Below are 18,298 nucleotides of genomic sequence, written 5' to 3'. Positions count from 1 at the left end.
AGATGACCTCACTCCCAATGTCAAAGTGCCTAGGTTAGCACAAGGGTTAAAATCCTCCACCTTATTTATCTCTTCTCCCTGTAACCTCAGTAGTCCACTTTGGTTCCTCTAATTCACACACATGTACTCCATGTTGCAGCGGCTATCCTTCATTCCTCTCCTTTTCAGGGCAAATTTCCACCTCTCTAGCTTCTCCTCCAAATGTTCCCTGCTCTCACTACAAATCACAATATCATCTGCAAACATCATAGTCCATGGTGATTCCTGTCTAACCTCATCTGTCAGCCCATCCATCACAATTGCAAACAGAAAGGGGCTAAAAACTGATCGCTGATGTAAATCCCACCTCCCCCTTGAACTCCTCTGTCACCCCTACAGCACACCTCATAACTGTCTTACAGCCAACATACATGTCCTGCACTGCTCTAACATACTTCTCCGTCACTCCAGACTTCCTCATACAATACCACAGTTCCCCTGAGCACCCTTTCATAAGCTTTCCCCAGATCTACAAAGACACAGTATAGCTCTCTCTGACCTTTTCTCTACTTCTCTATCAACATTCTCAAATATTACATCTGTATTTCATGTCTTTGTTGGCGTGACAACCATACTGCTGCTTTCAAATGCTCACAAATGTTCAAATGTGGCTTCAACTTTTTTCCCTCAATTTCATTGAATGGCTCATCAGCTTTATTCCTCTGTAGTTTCCACAACTCTGCACATCTCCCTTATTCTTAGAAATGGGCACCGTCACACTTCTCCTCCATTCCTTAGGCATCTTGTCACCACCTGAAGAGTAAATGAGAATCATGTTATATTTTAGTAAGCTGAAAGCATTTTTGTATTAACAGACCTCAAAAATGTTAATCCAACAAACATTTCCAATGGAAAACAGTCATGGAGGTGGATAAGGTCTGATAGTGTCTTGATAAAAGAAATGGGATCAGATCACTGCATCCTGTGTTGAGTAAAGTGTTGTCTTGTGTGTTGGAAGGCTGCCATGAAAGCTGTTGTGGCCACCAGTCGAATGCACGAGGGTTCCCGGCGTCGAACAGACAGCTGTGAGATTCAAGGTTCAGGGACTTCCCGGCAAAGCAGCATGCAGCAGGACCCACCCCCTGAGTCTTTGGGCTCTGCTACCAGAGACAAAGACGTCCCCTCCCCGGACCAGCAGGTGCCACAAGAAGCTGAATCAAAGTTTGACGACCAAAGTGCCCACAGTCCCTCCCCTCCACGGAGTCCCAATCCAGTCAAGCCTGACGCCACACCCACTGGCCCCGCCCTCACCAGGCCGCCGCTGCGTGGCGACGGGCTAAGACAGGCATCGGTAATTCCAAAATCCATGCTGGTCCAACCACGGCTGCCACAGAAGAGCTGCTCCGTCATAGAGTCCAACGCCAGAGTGGAAGAGACATCAACAGGCTTGCCTCTAAGCCCCAACAATCTCAGCAATGGCTTCTCGCCAGGGGCGGAGCCTGCTAGTAAGACCACTTCCTGCCAGTAATCAACTGAGAGAGCAGCAGTTTTCCATTCAGGCCACAGAAACCATCCATTTCAGCTCTTCACATAAATGTCACTGGGGACCAAATTACAGCAGAAAAGTAAAGCATCAGGATGCATCCCTCATGTCTGTAGCTCAGCCATCTCACAAACACAAAGCGGCTCACCCAATCAGAGACAGATTATGAAACTGCTCGTTACAGACAGGTGAACTGATGGGGCAGCACTAAAGATAGTTTTGGATAGATAGTAACTTTTTATGTGAATAGAAAAACTGTAGCTGATTGAATGTAGGTAGGATTAAATGAAATAACCAGACAAGGTTTGTTTGATGAAGATAGTTTAGCTACTCCGATGATTTTTCACTCACTGCCTCTCCTGACTTCAGGACCCAAAAACTGGCATCATTTCTCAGCGCATGCAGGCTTTGTACTCTGCCAGAAACCCACACAGCTTGGTTCTTCCTGTTATAGTCAAGTGTATTTTTTATCTGTGGAAATCACGTGCACCTTGCTTACTCTTCCAGATGTGCTCTGATTGTAATTATTTTTTTACTGGTCCAGATGTAACGACAGAAATGAGAGAGAGAAATATTTGGTTTGGTTGCGGACCTTTTCTAAAAAAATCCCTTCCATACTTTGCTTTATACACCTGTTGACTGAAACATATCTAACAGTGAGGCAGGAGCTTTCATGTCTAGATGCAGTTGAAAGAGGGGAATATTTTATGAAACAAATGTACTCAGTAAGGTTGGTTCCAATAATAATGTCTCAAGTAATATATATATACCGGTATATACATATATATTTTTTCTAAATCAGTGTGCAGTCTATAGAATGACAGATATCAAAGACCCACTCCAATCATCTTTTGATCTATTGTAAAAGCGTTCCCTGTGGTCTTTCAATTATGCAGAATAATCCCGTCCCCATTTCCCATCATCTCTTTGTTTACGTTCTCTCCTACTAGCTTACAGCTCTTTACACCCCCAACCTAACATTACCGGTGCAACAACAATGGTGAGCAATATTGGAGCTATCCAGCCGTAGCGTTTTGCACCAGATGTTAACATGGACGAGGAAAACAAAGACGTACATGGATCTATTTGTCTGCAAATGGGTGTATCAGGATGGAGCAGAGCAGGGATCTTCTGGCTTGCCATTGTAGGTTCTACATCACACGCTTTTTTAAACAACATTTTTTTTCTACTCTTTCTGATTCAAAACAATATGAATAAAAAGTTACTCAGAAATGAAATTTTAAGCTTAATTTTCTTTATATACATCCTCCATCAACAAAAAAATGCCATAAGAATATGTTAAAAACACTCAAAACAGGATTTTTTTTAATTGGAGTGGGTCTTTAAAGTGCACAAAATGAACACAAACATGCATTAGAAATAACAGGGTAAGTGTGACGAAAGGACATCCCCATCAACAGCATGGGTCAGTGTAGACCTGTATGACCATAACTAAAGGGTGTTGCTTAATATCACTCCAAAAACACCCTAAATTTAGGCTTTCATTAACAAAAAAGTTTGAAGTCCTGCTGGTTTGATAGGAGAAACTGAAATATTTAACATTTTTTAAAATCTTGGAACAATAAGTTACACAAAGTTTATTTTCTAACTGAAATGGATTTTTTTTTTACCTTTCTAGATGTGATAGATAATCAGAGCTTTGATAATAATAATTGATACTTTATCCCCACAATGGGGAAATACTTCTCCGTATTTGACCCATCCCCTGGGGGAGCCGAACTGCGCTCGGGAGGCAGTAGTGTCAAGGGTCTTGCCCAAGGGCCCCCACTGGGTGATGTTAATTGCTTACTGACATGGTAATTGCCCCGTTACCATTGTTCATTCCCCTCCGGGAATCGAACCCTTTCACCGTACCAACCGAGCTACCTAGCCGCTTCTAAAAGGTGCATAAATGATTGTCATTTCTATTCTGGGTTCAACATGAACTCAATTAAAAGATATAGAAAACCTGTAAATTTTTTTAATCACTTGTAGTTTGATGACATCTTATAGATAAGCAATCACATCATTTTAATCATATAAGTATTTTTCTCATATTTTTTATGTAGATTAAAGTAGGCATTTTTTAAAGGTGAAGCTATTCTTGGCTAAGAATGGCTTCAAGGTTTCCTGCAGTGGTTCTGAATGTAATCCAGCTTGATTACATCGAAACATTGTGTTCCTCCAAAATAAAATGGAAACAAAAAACTATTTTAAAGCAAGAAAACTATAAAAAATGTCGAATACATATAAAAAAGGAAAAAAGTTCTTCATTCGCTGGCATGTTTGCACAGGTGGTGCTGTTCTGAGGTGGTCATAGCTTAGATATGCAGAAACTCAAAAATCTGACATTTACAGAAAAGTTACCTTTTTAATGTGCTTTCAGGCCTAACTGAACACACAAACTCTGGGCTGGAGGTTGGCGGTTCTTAGAAGGCTCAACTTTGCTTTGAACTCAATCTTTGACAAAGACTGACTTGTTTTTCTGGCGCAGCTTCATGTTCGTCTTCTCTCACGGAAAGCTGAACACTTCCTGGATAGCCGAGGATTGTATCTGCTTGAATCTTTAAAACTGCACGGACGATAAGGGCAGAGCAGCCTCATGGGGTTTCCTTCTTCTGCTTTTGTCCCAGGGCATGATGGCGGCTCAAAGTCCTCAGACTTGCGGAAATTCTCAGAGGACGAACTGGAGTTTTCTGCTTCTCAGTTTTTTATCCTTTGTACTGCAGCTGTTTGAGTAAACGGTGTAACTCCAGTTTTTAGGTAAGTAATTTGTGTTAGTGAGCTTTGAAAAGCGTTGTGTTGTTTACACTTTATCAGCAGTGACCATGCTCTCTTCTTTGGACTGTACATATGATAGTTTACAAGTCATAATTACTCACATCTTGATGCTTGACTTTATCAGACATGTTTGAGCTCCCAAGACAGAAAACTAAACCTCTGCTGAAACAAACACCTGATCTGAAACCACACATTCTACCTCTCTTTGTACAGGGGCTTCCAAAAACATCAATGCAGGACTTCCTGAAGACAAATATATATAGATATAGATATAGATATACATTTGAACTATTTTTGGTTAAGACAGTCCAAAGGGTTTGAGTCTTAGAAAAGTGAAGATGCATCTTTTAGTGTTTGTTTCCAGCCAACTTGAGGTGTTTCCACCTGGGATTTATTTGGAGTAAATGGTACATGTGGAGGAAAGCTGCAGAGTTGAAGATTCAAACTGTAAGCTGCAAATATCAAATGATAAATAATAAAAACAGTCCCCGAGGCTTCATACGGATAACGTAATTACTAGTTTTTCAATTGATTATTCTCAAAATTCAAAGATTTTTTTCTTTAAATATCTTCTTTGGTTACAGTTCTTTTTTGTACCCTGGAGTCGAAGACCCACTCTGATCATCTTTTCAGCTATTTTCAAAGTGTTCGAAGTGGTCTTTTAGTTATGATTATGTCGTTTTTAGCCCAAAAAATGGATTGTTTTCTAGGACATAGTTTCTGCTCATAGACATAGTTCATTAGAAGTTCACCTCTGAGTCGGAACTGTTGGCACAGCGTAAGTGCCCCACTTCCTATCATCCATTTGTTTGCATGCTCTTCTGCTAGCTTACAGCCCCTCAGACCCCTGACCTTACATTCACGTTGGGATAAAAAGGGTGGGCAACATTGGAGCAATCCAGTCATACAGTTTTAAGCCAGATACTAGCTCAGACAGAAGAAAGATGTACACGGATCTATTTGTCTGCAAGTGGATGCATCGGAGTGGAGAGGAGTGGCCTGTTGTTGTAGGTTCTACATCACAACTACAAGCTTTTTCCAGCTGCATTTTTTCATCTGCCTTTGATTCACAAAAATGTATATAAAGAAATACTCATATTTTAGGCTTAATTTTCCTTATATATGTCCTCTGTCATGAGAGAAATTGCACAAGAACATTTTTAACCCTTGTGCTATCCTATGGGGTCAAGATGACCATTGACGTGTTCTCCCTACCATGACAAAGGTGGATAAAGGTGAAGAGGATTCCATGTAATCCATGGACACCAGTGAAGATCACAAATCATTGAAGAAGAAAGTTCAGCGTACTGTCTTGTAGGGTCTAGATGACCCAACTCCCAATGTTAAAGGATAGCACAAGGGTAAAAAAAACCGAAAGCAGGACCTTCATCAGAGTGGGTCTTTAACTGGTTCTTTTCTCTTCAATAGTCATGTTCTAAAAGCCACACCCTGTTCCAGTACACTACTGTGTTTGCAGAATTTCAAATCCTAACAGCTTGTGCACAATCTCCAACAAATGTTTCATTTCAACATTTTCTCATTTCAACATTTTCTCAGCAGCTGAGTTTAAAGTTTTTGTCAGATTGTTGAGCATTTTGTTGGCATCTTACAAAGAAAACCAAGACGGAGGAAAAAAGGGTCTATTCAAAAGAGGAGCCAAACATTGGAACAATCATAGCAAACCAACTCCAAAAATACATAAAAAAAACTGTTAAAGGTTAGCCTCAAAAGCGTGAAGGTGAAGAAAACAGAATTTCCTGGTTAATTTAATCAAGACATCAAAGAATTATGATCATTTATGATCCATTGGGTGATGTGGAAAGTTTTTGTTCACTAGAATGTTAGTTTAAGATACAAAAATATTGACATGAGAGTTCAGGAATAAAAACACCTTATGTATCCACTGTCTCAAAGAAATAAAACGTGCTGTAACTGTTATAAAAAATGAATAATCAAAAAGTTTTGCATTCTGTCATTACGGAAAGAATTTATTTTAAAAAACAAAAACAATAGATAAATTATTCTGGCCATGAAGTTTGGAAAATTGGCTAAACTTTTCAAATAAAAAGCGTTTTTGGAATTCATGGAATTAGCCATTATGAGATGGGCATTAAAAGCCTTTCTACTGCCCCTTGTGGAATGATGATGAACTACAGGGCAGTAAACTTGGACCAAGCTATACGATGGAAAGTTTGGATCATGCCAATGGAATAAAGGTCTTAGAAACATGTTTATCAAATATCATATTAATGGTTGTAAAGGTTAAACGAGAAAAAGCATGAAAAAGTAGTAAAGACACAAGTCCTTCAGTGGGACAATACCCAGAAAATGATTAGAGAGAAAAAAGGAAACATTAAACTAAGTTTTTATAAAAAGAAAGAATAAGTTGAGTCTGACAGGTTAATTTTTAGCTGCTGTAACAAATTTTGTCATATGAGGGGCTAAAGAAAAATTATATTAATCATGTTGCTTTTACTCAAATGTAATTTCTCAATTTTCCTTTGCAACCGCGAAGGAGGGTCCAAGGGCAGAGATGTCCAGTTTAGTTTAGTCTGTTTATTTAGTTCAATGTATATTTTCTTATTGAATTCTATGTATTCATGATCCTTTTGATTTTATGTTTTACTTTTTCAATTACCGTTACAAAGCCCATCGAGACGACTGTTGTTGTGAATTTGGGCTATACAAATAAAATTGAATTAAATTAAACCAGTGTTTGTAGTGGAAACACTGGAGCTGGGGGTGAACTTATCCTGTGTTCTGGTTGATAATGTATGTGTGAGCTCTTAACAATCATCAGCCGTAACTATAAACTACAGCTGCCATGTTTGTCGTAAAATAGTTCAAGTTACCCATAAAATATTGTACTCACTATCATTTTCTAAAATGCATGCATGCATGTGGGTGGTGGTGTAGTGGTTAGCACTCTCCTCTCCGTATGCACCATGGTTTACTTCATATTTTAATAGATTATTTGATGATTCTATCCTGTCCCTAGATGTGAGTGTGTGGCCTTGCGACAGACTTACGATCTGTCCAGGGTGTGTCCTATCTTCACCCAACAGTAACTGGTATAGGCTCCAGCAACCTGGTGACCCCAAAAGCAATTAAGCGGGTTTGGAAAATGGTGGGATGAATGATGTATGTGCGTCAAATTTCAAGATCAAGTGCATGAAGGGGTGATGGAGGAAATCCAAAGGATTATTTTTGTAAATATTCAGTGGGTTCAGTGGCTTAGTTGGTTCATCAAAGGCCACAATAAAAGCTGCTCATGTTTGTATGAAGTGGTGTTTGTTTGTTGAAAAAAATAAAACCTCCAAAAACAAGACAGTTCTTCCTACAACTGAACTCTCCTCTGATTGGACGCTTGAAGCTGACAGCCCAGCTCTGATGAGTTACAGATAGTTTGGTTCCTCTTTAAACCACCCAGAGATAAATCCCAGATCTTCTACACCCGGCCACTTCATCACATGACCTCAAGTGTGGAGCATCTTGCCAAGTTTGTCCCAGTTAAGAGCATGTAACTGTACAATAGATGAACACTTATATTCTTCTGTAAAAACATGGATATTTTACTTCTATTTCTGTCACAGTTTGGGGCGTTTGAGGTCGGGAGGGAAAAGCTGTAAACGTTCGTTTCGTGTTTGATGAGTAAATTTGTGCTTTTTTAATTCTACTGGATGACATATGTATAAAGTGACAGAGTAACCGTCTCAGCTGTTACATGTGTATCTTTGCATGCATTATTTAACATCCTCGGGTCACTTAAGTCTAAAGAATTGATGTTTGAGCGGTTCTAATCCAGGGTCAGTCCTGCAGGATGTTTCCAGACTTTATATCACATGTATAGTAAAAAATAGCTGATGGAAATTAATTTGTGGCTTCTGTTGTTCTTTATTTCTCCACAAACACGAAGGGAAACATTTTTATTTTCCAACAAATGAACACTCAGAATGTCTTTAATGTGGAAGTCTTTGAGGCCAGAATGAAGCAGGAACAACATTTCAATTCAGGTTTCCGAGCAGACTTTCTGTTTGAAAACTTTCCCTGCCTGAATCGTTCCACACCAGTACGATGACACAGGGAATCCCCGCTTTGCAGCCGGCACATTCCGCACAGAGACGGCACTGTAGCCCTCCTTGGACTTTTTCCATGGCCCTGCTTCACTCCCTAAAACCCTCTGTGCATTATCCACCCACCAAAGGACACGTTGCCTTGGAGACATCAGTCCATCCAGAATGCAGACCAGCAGTCGAGGGGATCCTGGTGCTGAAGAGAGCTGGACGGAGGATAAAATCTGAAAGGATGGGCCGGTGAAGGAAGCTGCCGACGAGCGGATAGAACTGTTATCCCATTGTTTAAACATTGCAAAAATGTTTAAAATAATGTTTCAAATATTCAGAATTTTCTCACTTAAAGAACCAAACCTATGGACTCAAACATTTAAAGATCTCAACACCGACCCTTTTTCTTCAGTACTTCAATACTAAAGGTTTTATATCTTACACAAAAATATTGTACATTCCCCACAGATCTTTTGCTGTACCTGCTGTGTTCTTACGAAGAGGAGGAGGGTCACTGGCTTCATCCCACTGATCCATTTCTTCATTAATGTGCACCCGAAGGAGAGTTCCAGTGCTGAAGGTCATCGAGAAAGAGACCGACTGTTCTTTGGTCGAAGAGGAAACTGGCCTTTTAGGGAGACAAACCATTGTCATGAACATCCACTGACAGGAGAAGTCTGAGCGCACTGTTTATCTCACCCTAGAAGGACGAATAAGATCACTGCCAACTGCATCCTGAACCCGTCTTCTACGCCTACGTAGGTTGATCTGAACTTCAAGTCTCCTAAGAAAGAATTGTTCCTGCAGGAAAAGATTGAATTCAATTCAGTTTATTGCCTCAAGTGCTACACCAGAAATTCAGAAAAAAAGTCTCAAACCAAAAGAAAAATCTGTCCAAATCATTCTAATAAGACATAAGGTCTAACTGTTCTTTTAAAATTGACATGTAACTAAGGAACAGTGGTGAAGAACAATTTTCTCTGACGGAAACTGTGGTAAAAAAAAAAAGAGTTTACAGAAAGGAAAGCTGTGCAATAATGTAAGTCAACTGTTCAGGTATGGCTCAGGTTCAGCTAGATCAACCTAAACTTTAAGCCTCCACTGTAGCCAAGGATTGGTGAATGATCATGGTGAATTTTCTTCTTTGTCAGAGTTCTGCACCACTCTGTGACAGAAGAATTAAGTAATGCTACTGATCTTAAAGCAGTTCATTCTCAAAACTTTATTGAAAAGCTGGATGTGAACATGTGTGGCCCTGCAACAGAGAGGCAAACTACCATGGGTGTACCCCGCCTTGTCCCACAGTATCTGGGATCATTTCTCACAACTTTCATGACCCTGCATAGAATCAAGACATAGAATATGGATGAACGGTTTGATATAGAGTTTCTGCATTGTATGGAACTGACATGCTTCAAATCCTGTTAAAAAAGACGGTTTTATTAAATACATTTAGATGAGAATTCTGGGACAATTGCCATTCATCACAAATAGTGTTCTACAAGATATCTGCAAAGAGGTCTCCTACATCTACCTGTAGACATCTAATCTTTGGATATTTTTAGATGTCTCTTGGAAACGTTACATACATTTACTAGATATAGACTAAACCGTGCAATTTTATAGTTAGTTTTATTTGTGATTATTTTTCACCGACAACTAGTAATCAAAAAAATCCTGCATTCTAAGAAGTAAACATCTCTACTAAAAACCTACCAGGGGTTCAAAGGTCTCACAAACTTGTAGCAAAATTACAATCCAACATTTGTATGCATCTTTATGTGTGCAAAAGCATGTATCAGAACATCACATCTTTTATTCAACACCCCTAAAATAGCAATGCAGGTAGCTAAAGAAACAGGGTAGATAGATAGATAGATAGATAGATAGATAGATAGATAGATAGATAGATAGATAGATAGATAGATAGATAGATAGATAGATAGATAGATAGATAGATAGATAGATAGATAGATAGATAGATAGATAGATAGATAGATAGATAGATAGATAGATAGATAGATAGATAGATAGATAGATAGATAGATAGATAGATAGATAGATAGATAGATAGATAGATAGATAGATAGATAGATAGATAGATAGATAGATAGATAGATAGATAGATAGATAGATAGATAGATAGATAGATAGATAGATAGATAGATAGATAGATAGATAGATAGATAGATAGATAGATAGGGAGATATAGAGATAGGGAGATAGGGAGATAGGGAGATAGGTAGATATGTAGATATGTAGATAGATAGATATATATTTACACTTTAACAAGCAGACTTTGAGCTGCCACTTTCACCAAAGTGCCTCAGTTTTTAAGTCAATTGTCCTCTTAGCCTCTAAAGCACACAAAACGAACATTATGGCACCTTCTAAATTATTCTTCATGTTATTTAACTAACCTATTTACTTAACCCTAACCCTCTTTGAGAAAAATGGCAGCTTGTTTACGACACCCAAGGCATGATGGGACTGTTACCAGCTGCTGGAGATCTAAACGGTGAAGTGCAAAAGACCTCTAAGAATTAATGTCTGTCAGATGCATCATGCATATCTGTGATTGTAAACACTGAAATAGCCATGATTTAGACAGTTACTAGAAGTTTCTGTGACCAGTGGATTGTGGCAGAAATTTAAACGTTTAGGCAATAAACTTAAATGTGCACATTTTGAAACAAGGTAGAAATGAAGCCGATGACAACACGGAAAACCTGACAAACATGAACTGAATACAAGATCCTTAAATAAACTGATGAGTTTGTTTAAAGTTCTCAATTCTATCTAAACTTCAAAAGTTAAGCCACAGACATTTCAAAAAGAAAATTGAAGGAGCTATTTAGTTGAGCAGCAAAATGTTTGTTGGATGAACCTTTTAACAGCCAGGTTCTCTGAAGAAGGGAAGATGTGGATGCTTTTAGCATAGCAATGGAAATGGAACCAGACCAAGTACAGAGCCCAGAAGAACACCATTTAGGAGGACTTGTACCAAACAAGTTTGTCTTTTGCAGAAAATATTTCCTAGATGAATGTAAATGAATTTCTATATGAGAGTATCGTGTCTCAGGTCTTGTTTTACCTGCTCAAAGGTGCCGCAGCTCCTCTCTGAAGCCTCCGGCTTTGCTCTTCATCAGTGAACACAGGAAGTCTTCTTATTCTGGAAAACAGAAACTCAACAAACTGTTGGAGCAGAACGCCAGCAGTCTCCAGAGGAAAGAGCTGCTCTGGGATCAAGATGACCGTTAGCTCCTACAGTTGATGAAAGACTGAAAAACAGGAAATTTCCTCTCCAGAAACCAAAATAAGATCTCTGTTTAACGGTCAAACACCAACTCCTTAGCACACAAACACAATGTTTTTTGCTGTTTTGATAAAGGCTGGATAGAATAAACAAAGAATCTAACTTACTTCTTAAGTGTTTTATTCTTTAATTAAATGTTAAACTGTTCTGCGCAAAACAGTATCTAGAAGGGTTCATTCCAACAAGTTTTATTTTAGGATTTCCAAATTCCCTCAAAATTTGATGGTTAAAAGTGTTTTTTCTTGATTTGTTTTTAAAATTGTTCATAAATTTGTTCTTAAATTTGTCTCGTTTATTTCAAGTTTATCTTAAGTTGATCTTTAGAGTTGTGAGAATTTCTCCAACTATGCTAATAACTCCATTTCTGTGGCTTTCAAAATGCAAAGTAAACACAAAAAAACACATTTATTGTTTACAGAAAATTATTTTCTTTGTTTAAGTAATACTTTCTGTCATTACCTTATGTAAATCAGTTTTTCTTGTGTAGTTGCTTAACTTTAGAAGTCTGGTGTAATGGAAGATGTATTCAGACCAACATTTTAAAGTCTGGCACGTCATGTGAATAAACTGAAGGATTGTAAAACTTTCCCCTGTAGTTTATGGCCACATGATGCAACATTGTATTTTTATTAAAACACTTTATAAACTTTTCTAGTTATTTCCAAGCCTTTTGGTTGTTTATATCCACAAAGAAGCTGGTTGCATTGCTGGTCAAGAATATACTCTTGATTTGGTAGATTTAGATTTTAGATTCATGTTTGTTTGGTTTGAACAGATCAGTCTATTTTTTTAATGATTTATCAAAAAAAAATCTTTTTTTTGTATGTTTTGAAGAATTTTCCTTAGACAAAGGTAGTCGGTTTAGTGTATACTTGGTCCAGTCCTGCAACCTGGATCTGGAGCCACATGCAGCATTTTTATCCCTCCATTTAAAAAAATGCAAACAAGTAAATAATTGGTTTATTGGTTAATTTTGTCATTTATTTTTATATTTTTACACTTTGAAATTTTTCTTTCTAATTCAGAAATTAAAATTTTTAACCACAGCATACACGATACTAAATCATAAGGCGATGAGAGCTTTGCCTTTCCTGATGGTATAAAGGGTTTGATCTACTGTCAGAGTGCTTTATTATTAGAATAGGTTTAAAGCTCATATTCTTTTTTTCTCGTCTAGCTGCTGTTTAGTGGTGAAGTTCTTAAAGTGTTATTGCAAGCTAATCTGCTGCACCGGGGGGAATCAATTCACACAGAAGGTATTTTATTTTGAAATAAACTTAAGTGTGCTGAAATAGAAATATAACAATGTTGTAATTCGATATTTGTAAATATTTATATGCCACATTTGAGGAATGAATGGCTTAATGTCCACAAAAACATAAATAACATGTATTTTCTAAACATTGATGTAGGACTTAGTGGCTCTTGCTGAGTTTTGGTTGGTAAGAAACGGGTCCAAATGGCTCTTAAAGCATTAAAGGTTACAGACCCCTGACTTAGTCTATACTAAAATTGAGGCACTATACCTGAAGTTTACTTTTTATGTACTATCTATGCACTTTAAACATTTCAAATGTTCCAATTTAGTCTGAAGAAGTATTCAGTTATTGTACTTCCCAGACTACACGTACTTGGTTTATACTCTATACTACCCTTGTTATATGCTCTAACTGAACTCTGCAGTAAATAACATCAACACCGATCCAATTTCTGAGTAAACTTTACTTCATTTCTGAAATGAGGTCATACATGAACAGAGGCAGAGGAAACTGAAGAGCAGGAGCTCTAATGCCCTCTGTGGCTCGGAGCGTCGGCTTTCTTCTCCGGCTTGCTCCCCTGGCTCATCCCGCAGAAGTAAACAGCAGAATCGTTTTGCTGGAAGCCGCGCAGCAACAGTGACCCATTGACCCCCACGGACACCTTCCCTGGACAAACTCCGGCTCCGTACGTCACGTTGGGGGTGTTAGAGGGCATCACTGTCAACAGCATTTGTGGTCCCTGACCTGCAGCCGTCCTGTACCAGCTGATGGTGGAGGCAGTGGGTGAGGACTTGTTGCGGTGCAAAGTGTCCAGCAGGGGGCAATACAGGGTGGCATTTTCACCTGGTCTGACCCAAAGAGTGGATGTCGGCATGGTGAGAACATGCTGCTGAAAACCTAATGATAAAAAAAAAAAGTAGAAAACAACAAGTAAACAAAAAAGAAGGAAATAAAGAGGAAACATTAAAACAAAAGCAAAAAATAGATGGATAGATTTTATTTTATAAAATGTATTTGACAAAAGGATTTGTCTGACAATAGATAAACCTATGATATAATATAAGAATTGACAATTGTTTGAATTTGTCAACCTGCAAACAGAATACTTCTTATTAAACACAATATTCTTAAAAAAAATGTATCTTTTTCCAGTTTCTTAATTTATTCATTGAGTCATTGTAAATCCTCAATGAAGGATATTTTCTTAAAAATAAAACAGACTCACCACTGAGAGCGAGAAGGATCACCCACATGTGCAGAGACTCCATCGTCCACTGACGGATCAAACCCTCCTGCTGCTGTTTTTGTTCCTCAAAGCAGCGAAGTGTTTCAATGAAAACACGACAATCACATAAACATGTTGGGAGATGTTGATCGTTTTTTTTAATCAAGTTTTTACCAAGTTATTTAAATGCAATATCTTTATTTGTGTACCTTTTTTTCTGGATTTTTGTTGTGATTTATAAAATGTATTGCTGTGTTTTTTGTTATGTGTTTTGCTCTTTTAATTGTTGTTGTTCTCTTTAAAATGTTTTTGCGTTGAGGGATTTGTTGGTGTGATTTGAACTTCAGGGCCACCATACAGGTGTGATGTGTAAAATGATTCAATTTCACTTCATTGGTGTAAAAGGTAATTACTATTGCTAGTGATATCAGCTCTGTGCAACACAGTTAGTAGAAATATGAAAAATCATAAAAGAATAAAATACTTTTTTTCTGTGTTTATTTGATCCTTATTCAAGACCACAGAATTGTTTTTTTTTTTTTTTTGGGGGGGGGGGGGGGGTTCTTAAATTTTTGGTTGGTTGTGTGCCTTTTGATTTTTATCAAGAAAAAGTACATCTTGTCTTTCAAAAGGTTGAGAACAAAAGAATGAACTAAAATAATGCACCATTTTATCATCAGCTGCCTAAATACATTCCAGAATAATCAGGCAAAAAATTATAATTTTGCTTGATGTTTTTTTTTCAAAGTTAATTTTGGGGAGGGGGGTTAATGTTTAGTACAGTCTATTGAGATTTTCATCAGCAGGAAGGATGTTTACATTGTACATTTATATATTTTTTGTTTATTAGTCTAATTAGCACCAATGCAAACTTGCCAAACCACCAAAGGCAAACCCCACATTCGCCCGATAGTGGCTGGGATAGGCTCCAGCAACTCCATGACCCCAAAAGGTATTAAAAGGGTTAAGGAGATCAATAAATCAATGAATGGATGATACAATTCTTCTAAACTTCCAGGGTTTTTATTTTATCTTAAAGACTAGTATTTAAATCACTTGTTGTTTCTTAACAATCAGTTGTTGTTCTGTTGTCCAGAAGCTGTAAAATTAACATTTCAATCAATGGGATTTTCCTGTCGAAAAGCAAAAAAATTAAAACAATTAGTGGAAATTTGGATTTAAAAGTAAGTTGACTCTGTTGCATCAAGATTGTGTGAAATGCGGGGTCTTTGCCTTCCAACCTTTAAATGACGCAGCAGAGAGTTGTAGAGCACCTGGAGGCTGATCATTCTTGTTTTTGTGGGTTTGTGTGCAGAGTAAACTGTCAGCTCAAACGAATCCGGGGCTGCTCCCTCATATTTTCCACAGCTGACATAATGAATTCTTTAGGTAACCAGAACCAACCACACACTGCAGGAAAGACTCAGACTTGATGGTTAAAATGTTACTAAACAAGAATTGGTTTAAAAGAATCAGTTCTACATAACCCAATATTCAACCAGAGTCGTAATTAAACCATAAAATCTGGCCAAAATGTCTGAAGCCTCACACAATTGTCCATCCGCCGTTTTTTTTACAATTTGTTTCTTTTCTAAAACATTTAACGAAACACCTTTATCTCCAAGGTCAGGCTTTGCCATGAAATGAAAACTTTTTCAGGACTTTGAAACAGGCCACACAACATTCCTTATTTTGTTAGGTGAAACAACAAATACGCTTTAATTAATTTTTTTATTTACAGGAAAAAAAAATGGCAGATTTAAATAAGAACAGATTAGAGATTGAGAGGTTATATGCAAGCTTTAGGAGTGCAAAAGGGATAAAAATATTGAAAAATTGTTTTATCAGTGAGATCAATATAATCTCAAAGTTGCTAAATTAACACAGCTGAAACAAATGCTAATTAATTTAATTAAAGATCTGACTAAAAAGATGCTACAGGACTGACCAAAAAAAAAGCCTAAATATAGAATATCACATGAGATTAACCTCTTTTTAGAGCTAAATATAATCACTTACAATGCTGAGCAGTGCCAAAAGCTAAACTTATGGTCAGATTTAGAAAAAAATTACAGGAAAATGAAAAGTTGAAGAAAAAGGCTGAACAGATTAATGTTTTTCAAAGCTGAAATGACAAAAGGAAGTGAAGGACAGGCGAGAAAACACTGAAATATGTCAACGTTGCAACCAATGATAAGCTAAGTTTAAACATTTTTAACATTTCAACCTTAGGACAATTATTCTGCTCATTTATTTATAATAATAAATTGCGTATACTTATATACTGGAAGACCTAAAGTGCTTTACAGTCACAGTCCTAACACACACACACACACATTCACACATTTATGCAGACACTGCCGCTGAACGCTGGCGCCAAGCCATAACCACCAGGAGCAATGTGGGGTTAAGTGTCTTGCACAAGGACACTTTGATCGCAAGTTGAGGAATATTGTTGGTTTATGCAAATTAAACTCATGTCAAGACCAGAGGGAACAACACGTTTTTGCCCCATCTCCCATCAGTCAGATCTGTTTCACCTGTTGCAGGTCTTCAGGTTCTCCCTTTTACCTGTTGGAACCCGTTTTCTAACCCAGGATTGGTGCTAGCTCACCTGTTTCAGCTTTTCTGAACCAGTCTGACTTGTTTTCCTGATTTACCGACTATTCCTGGCTCCCTGTGAGACCAACATTTTGGATTTAGTTTCTTGTAGATGGGGTTATTGTGGCATGAATCACATAATAGTCACAAAATCAAGTAATAGAGCAGTTCTTGTCTTGTTCCAACTCAGAAATTCAGGTACCAAGAGTCTCCAGATCTGCCAGCAAGTGGAGCTTTTATTTATACAGCACCTTTTTGAAATAGAGACAATACAAAGTCCTTGCAGCTTTCCAGAGATGCAAAAACTACCAGAAAAATATGTTGTAGGAACCATTTTAAACTAAGTTCTGACCAAAAAAACTGCTGGCAAACATCTGCCCTTGCATAACTGTTACTTCCTGTTGATGTCATAGCTCTGCTGGTGATCACAAGTCAACAGTTTGGGTCTCACAAAACATCATGGGATCAGTATCACCTTTAAATATATTCCTAATTTAACAGGGAATCAGGTATGAAGACCAGATCAGATCTATCCTTTTAGTTCTGCTTAAACACTTGAGATGAAACCATGAATCAGCGTCAGTAGACTTCCTCTAAACACAAGATCTGTGAGTCTCACTTTTTGATCGAGATGACATTAAAGTTCTATTTTTCACTGCTCAAACATCAGTTCTTCATTTTTGGAGGAAAGTTCCCCCCCGAGGAGGAGGGGACAGGACGACCTGTGAGTTCAAGTTCAGCCAGAGTTTTTGAGAGAAATGCAGAACAGCTGCAAACATAAGTGGGGAATCAACCATCATCTCATCTTTTATACAGTGGGGCAAAAAGGTATTTAGTCAGCCACCAATTGTGCAAATTCTCCCACTAAAAGATGAGAGGCCTGTAATTTTTATCGTCGGTAAACCTCAACTATAAGAGGCTAAATGAGAAAAAAAATCCAGAAAATCAGATTTTATGTATTGTCAGATTTTGAGTGAAAACCTCCTACCATCAGCAAGGACATTTTTTTTCTTGTGCAAGACAGAAAACAAGAGTCTCTTTACCCTCTTAGGATTCAATTTTTGCAGTGTTTGAACTAGAGCTTACATAGGTGTTGAATTGATTTATTCTATAAATAACCTCTCTGTTGAAGGAATCTGCTTGTATGAATGCGAAGCATCCCATTTACAGTTTCTCAATTTTCAATCCCACACATAATCCTAGGAATTTTGAGAAGATATCGACATACTTTAGAAGTGTTTATTTGCACCTGCGACAATCCAAGTCTGTTTATCTAACCTAACACCAGCCCAGTGGGGTGTGGTTAACTTTGGCGGTGGTTTGTCACGTTAAAGTAACTCCTGGCAGCAGCTACATGCTTACAGAGATGCAGATGCTCTGAACACACAAAAAGCCAATCACAGGTCAGGGAGATCAGTTGGGTGGGGCATGTGGTAGCCAGTTGTGTGCCAAGAGCTCGCAGCCAGTCAGGAAAGAGTGAATACTGCTGCTGCTGAATGCTTTCAGTTTCTGCTTATTCTTAAGTTTTGA

The 18,298-nt window shown here is 37.9% G+C and overlaps 2 protein-coding genes and 1 long non-coding RNA gene across 4 annotated transcripts in view; 1 reads left to right on the top strand and 2 right to left on the bottom strand.

Moving 5' to 3' along the window:
- The window catches only part of si:ch73-60h1.1 (calcium/calmodulin-dependent protein kinase type IV), a 39,736-nt gene extending 31,559 nt beyond the window's left edge, over window positions 1-8,177 (top strand). For both annotated transcript variants that reach the window (XM_004068258.5, XM_078946219.1), the window contains exons 11-12: window positions 998-1,484; window positions 4,156-8,177. In XM_004068258.5, coding sequence (XP_004068306.2) covers window positions 998-1,484; window positions 4,156-4,259 — 591 coding nt within the window. In that variant the 3' untranslated portion in view covers window positions 4,260-8,177. The remainder of the gene's footprint in view (window positions 1-997; window positions 1,485-4,155) is intronic.
- The window catches only part of LOC110014966 (uncharacterized), a 29,558-nt gene continuing 19,437 nt past the window's right edge, over window positions 8,178-18,298 (bottom strand). The window contains exons 3-6 of the mRNA XM_020702584.3: window positions 11,462-11,539; window positions 9,067-9,168; window positions 8,850-8,995; window positions 8,178-8,626 (exon numbers count right to left, since the gene is read on the bottom strand). Coding sequence (XP_020558243.1) covers window positions 8,313-8,626; window positions 8,850-8,995; window positions 9,067-9,168; window positions 11,462-11,539 — 640 coding nt within the window. The 3' untranslated portion in view covers window positions 8,178-8,312. The remainder of the gene's footprint in view (window positions 8,627-8,849; window positions 8,996-9,066; window positions 9,169-11,461; window positions 11,540-18,298) is intronic.
- On the bottom strand, window positions 14,343-18,198 carry LOC105353983 (uncharacterized). Its single transcript, XR_013655619.1, has 2 exons — window positions 15,409-18,198; window positions 14,343-15,300 (listed from the first exon to the last, which is right to left on the bottom strand). It is a non-coding gene; the product is annotated as an uncharacterized LOC105353983 (long non-coding RNA).

Source organism: Oryzias latipes, chromosome 4 (genome assembly GCF_053564925.1).
Source record: "Oryzias latipes strain Hd-rR chromosome 4, Olatipes_Hd-rR_3.1".
Lineage (NCBI taxonomy): Eukaryota > Metazoa > Chordata > Actinopteri > Beloniformes > Adrianichthyidae > Oryzias > Oryzias latipes.
The sequence above is the reverse complement of the archived record's forward strand: the minus strand, read 5'-3'. Positions and strand labels throughout refer to the sequence as shown.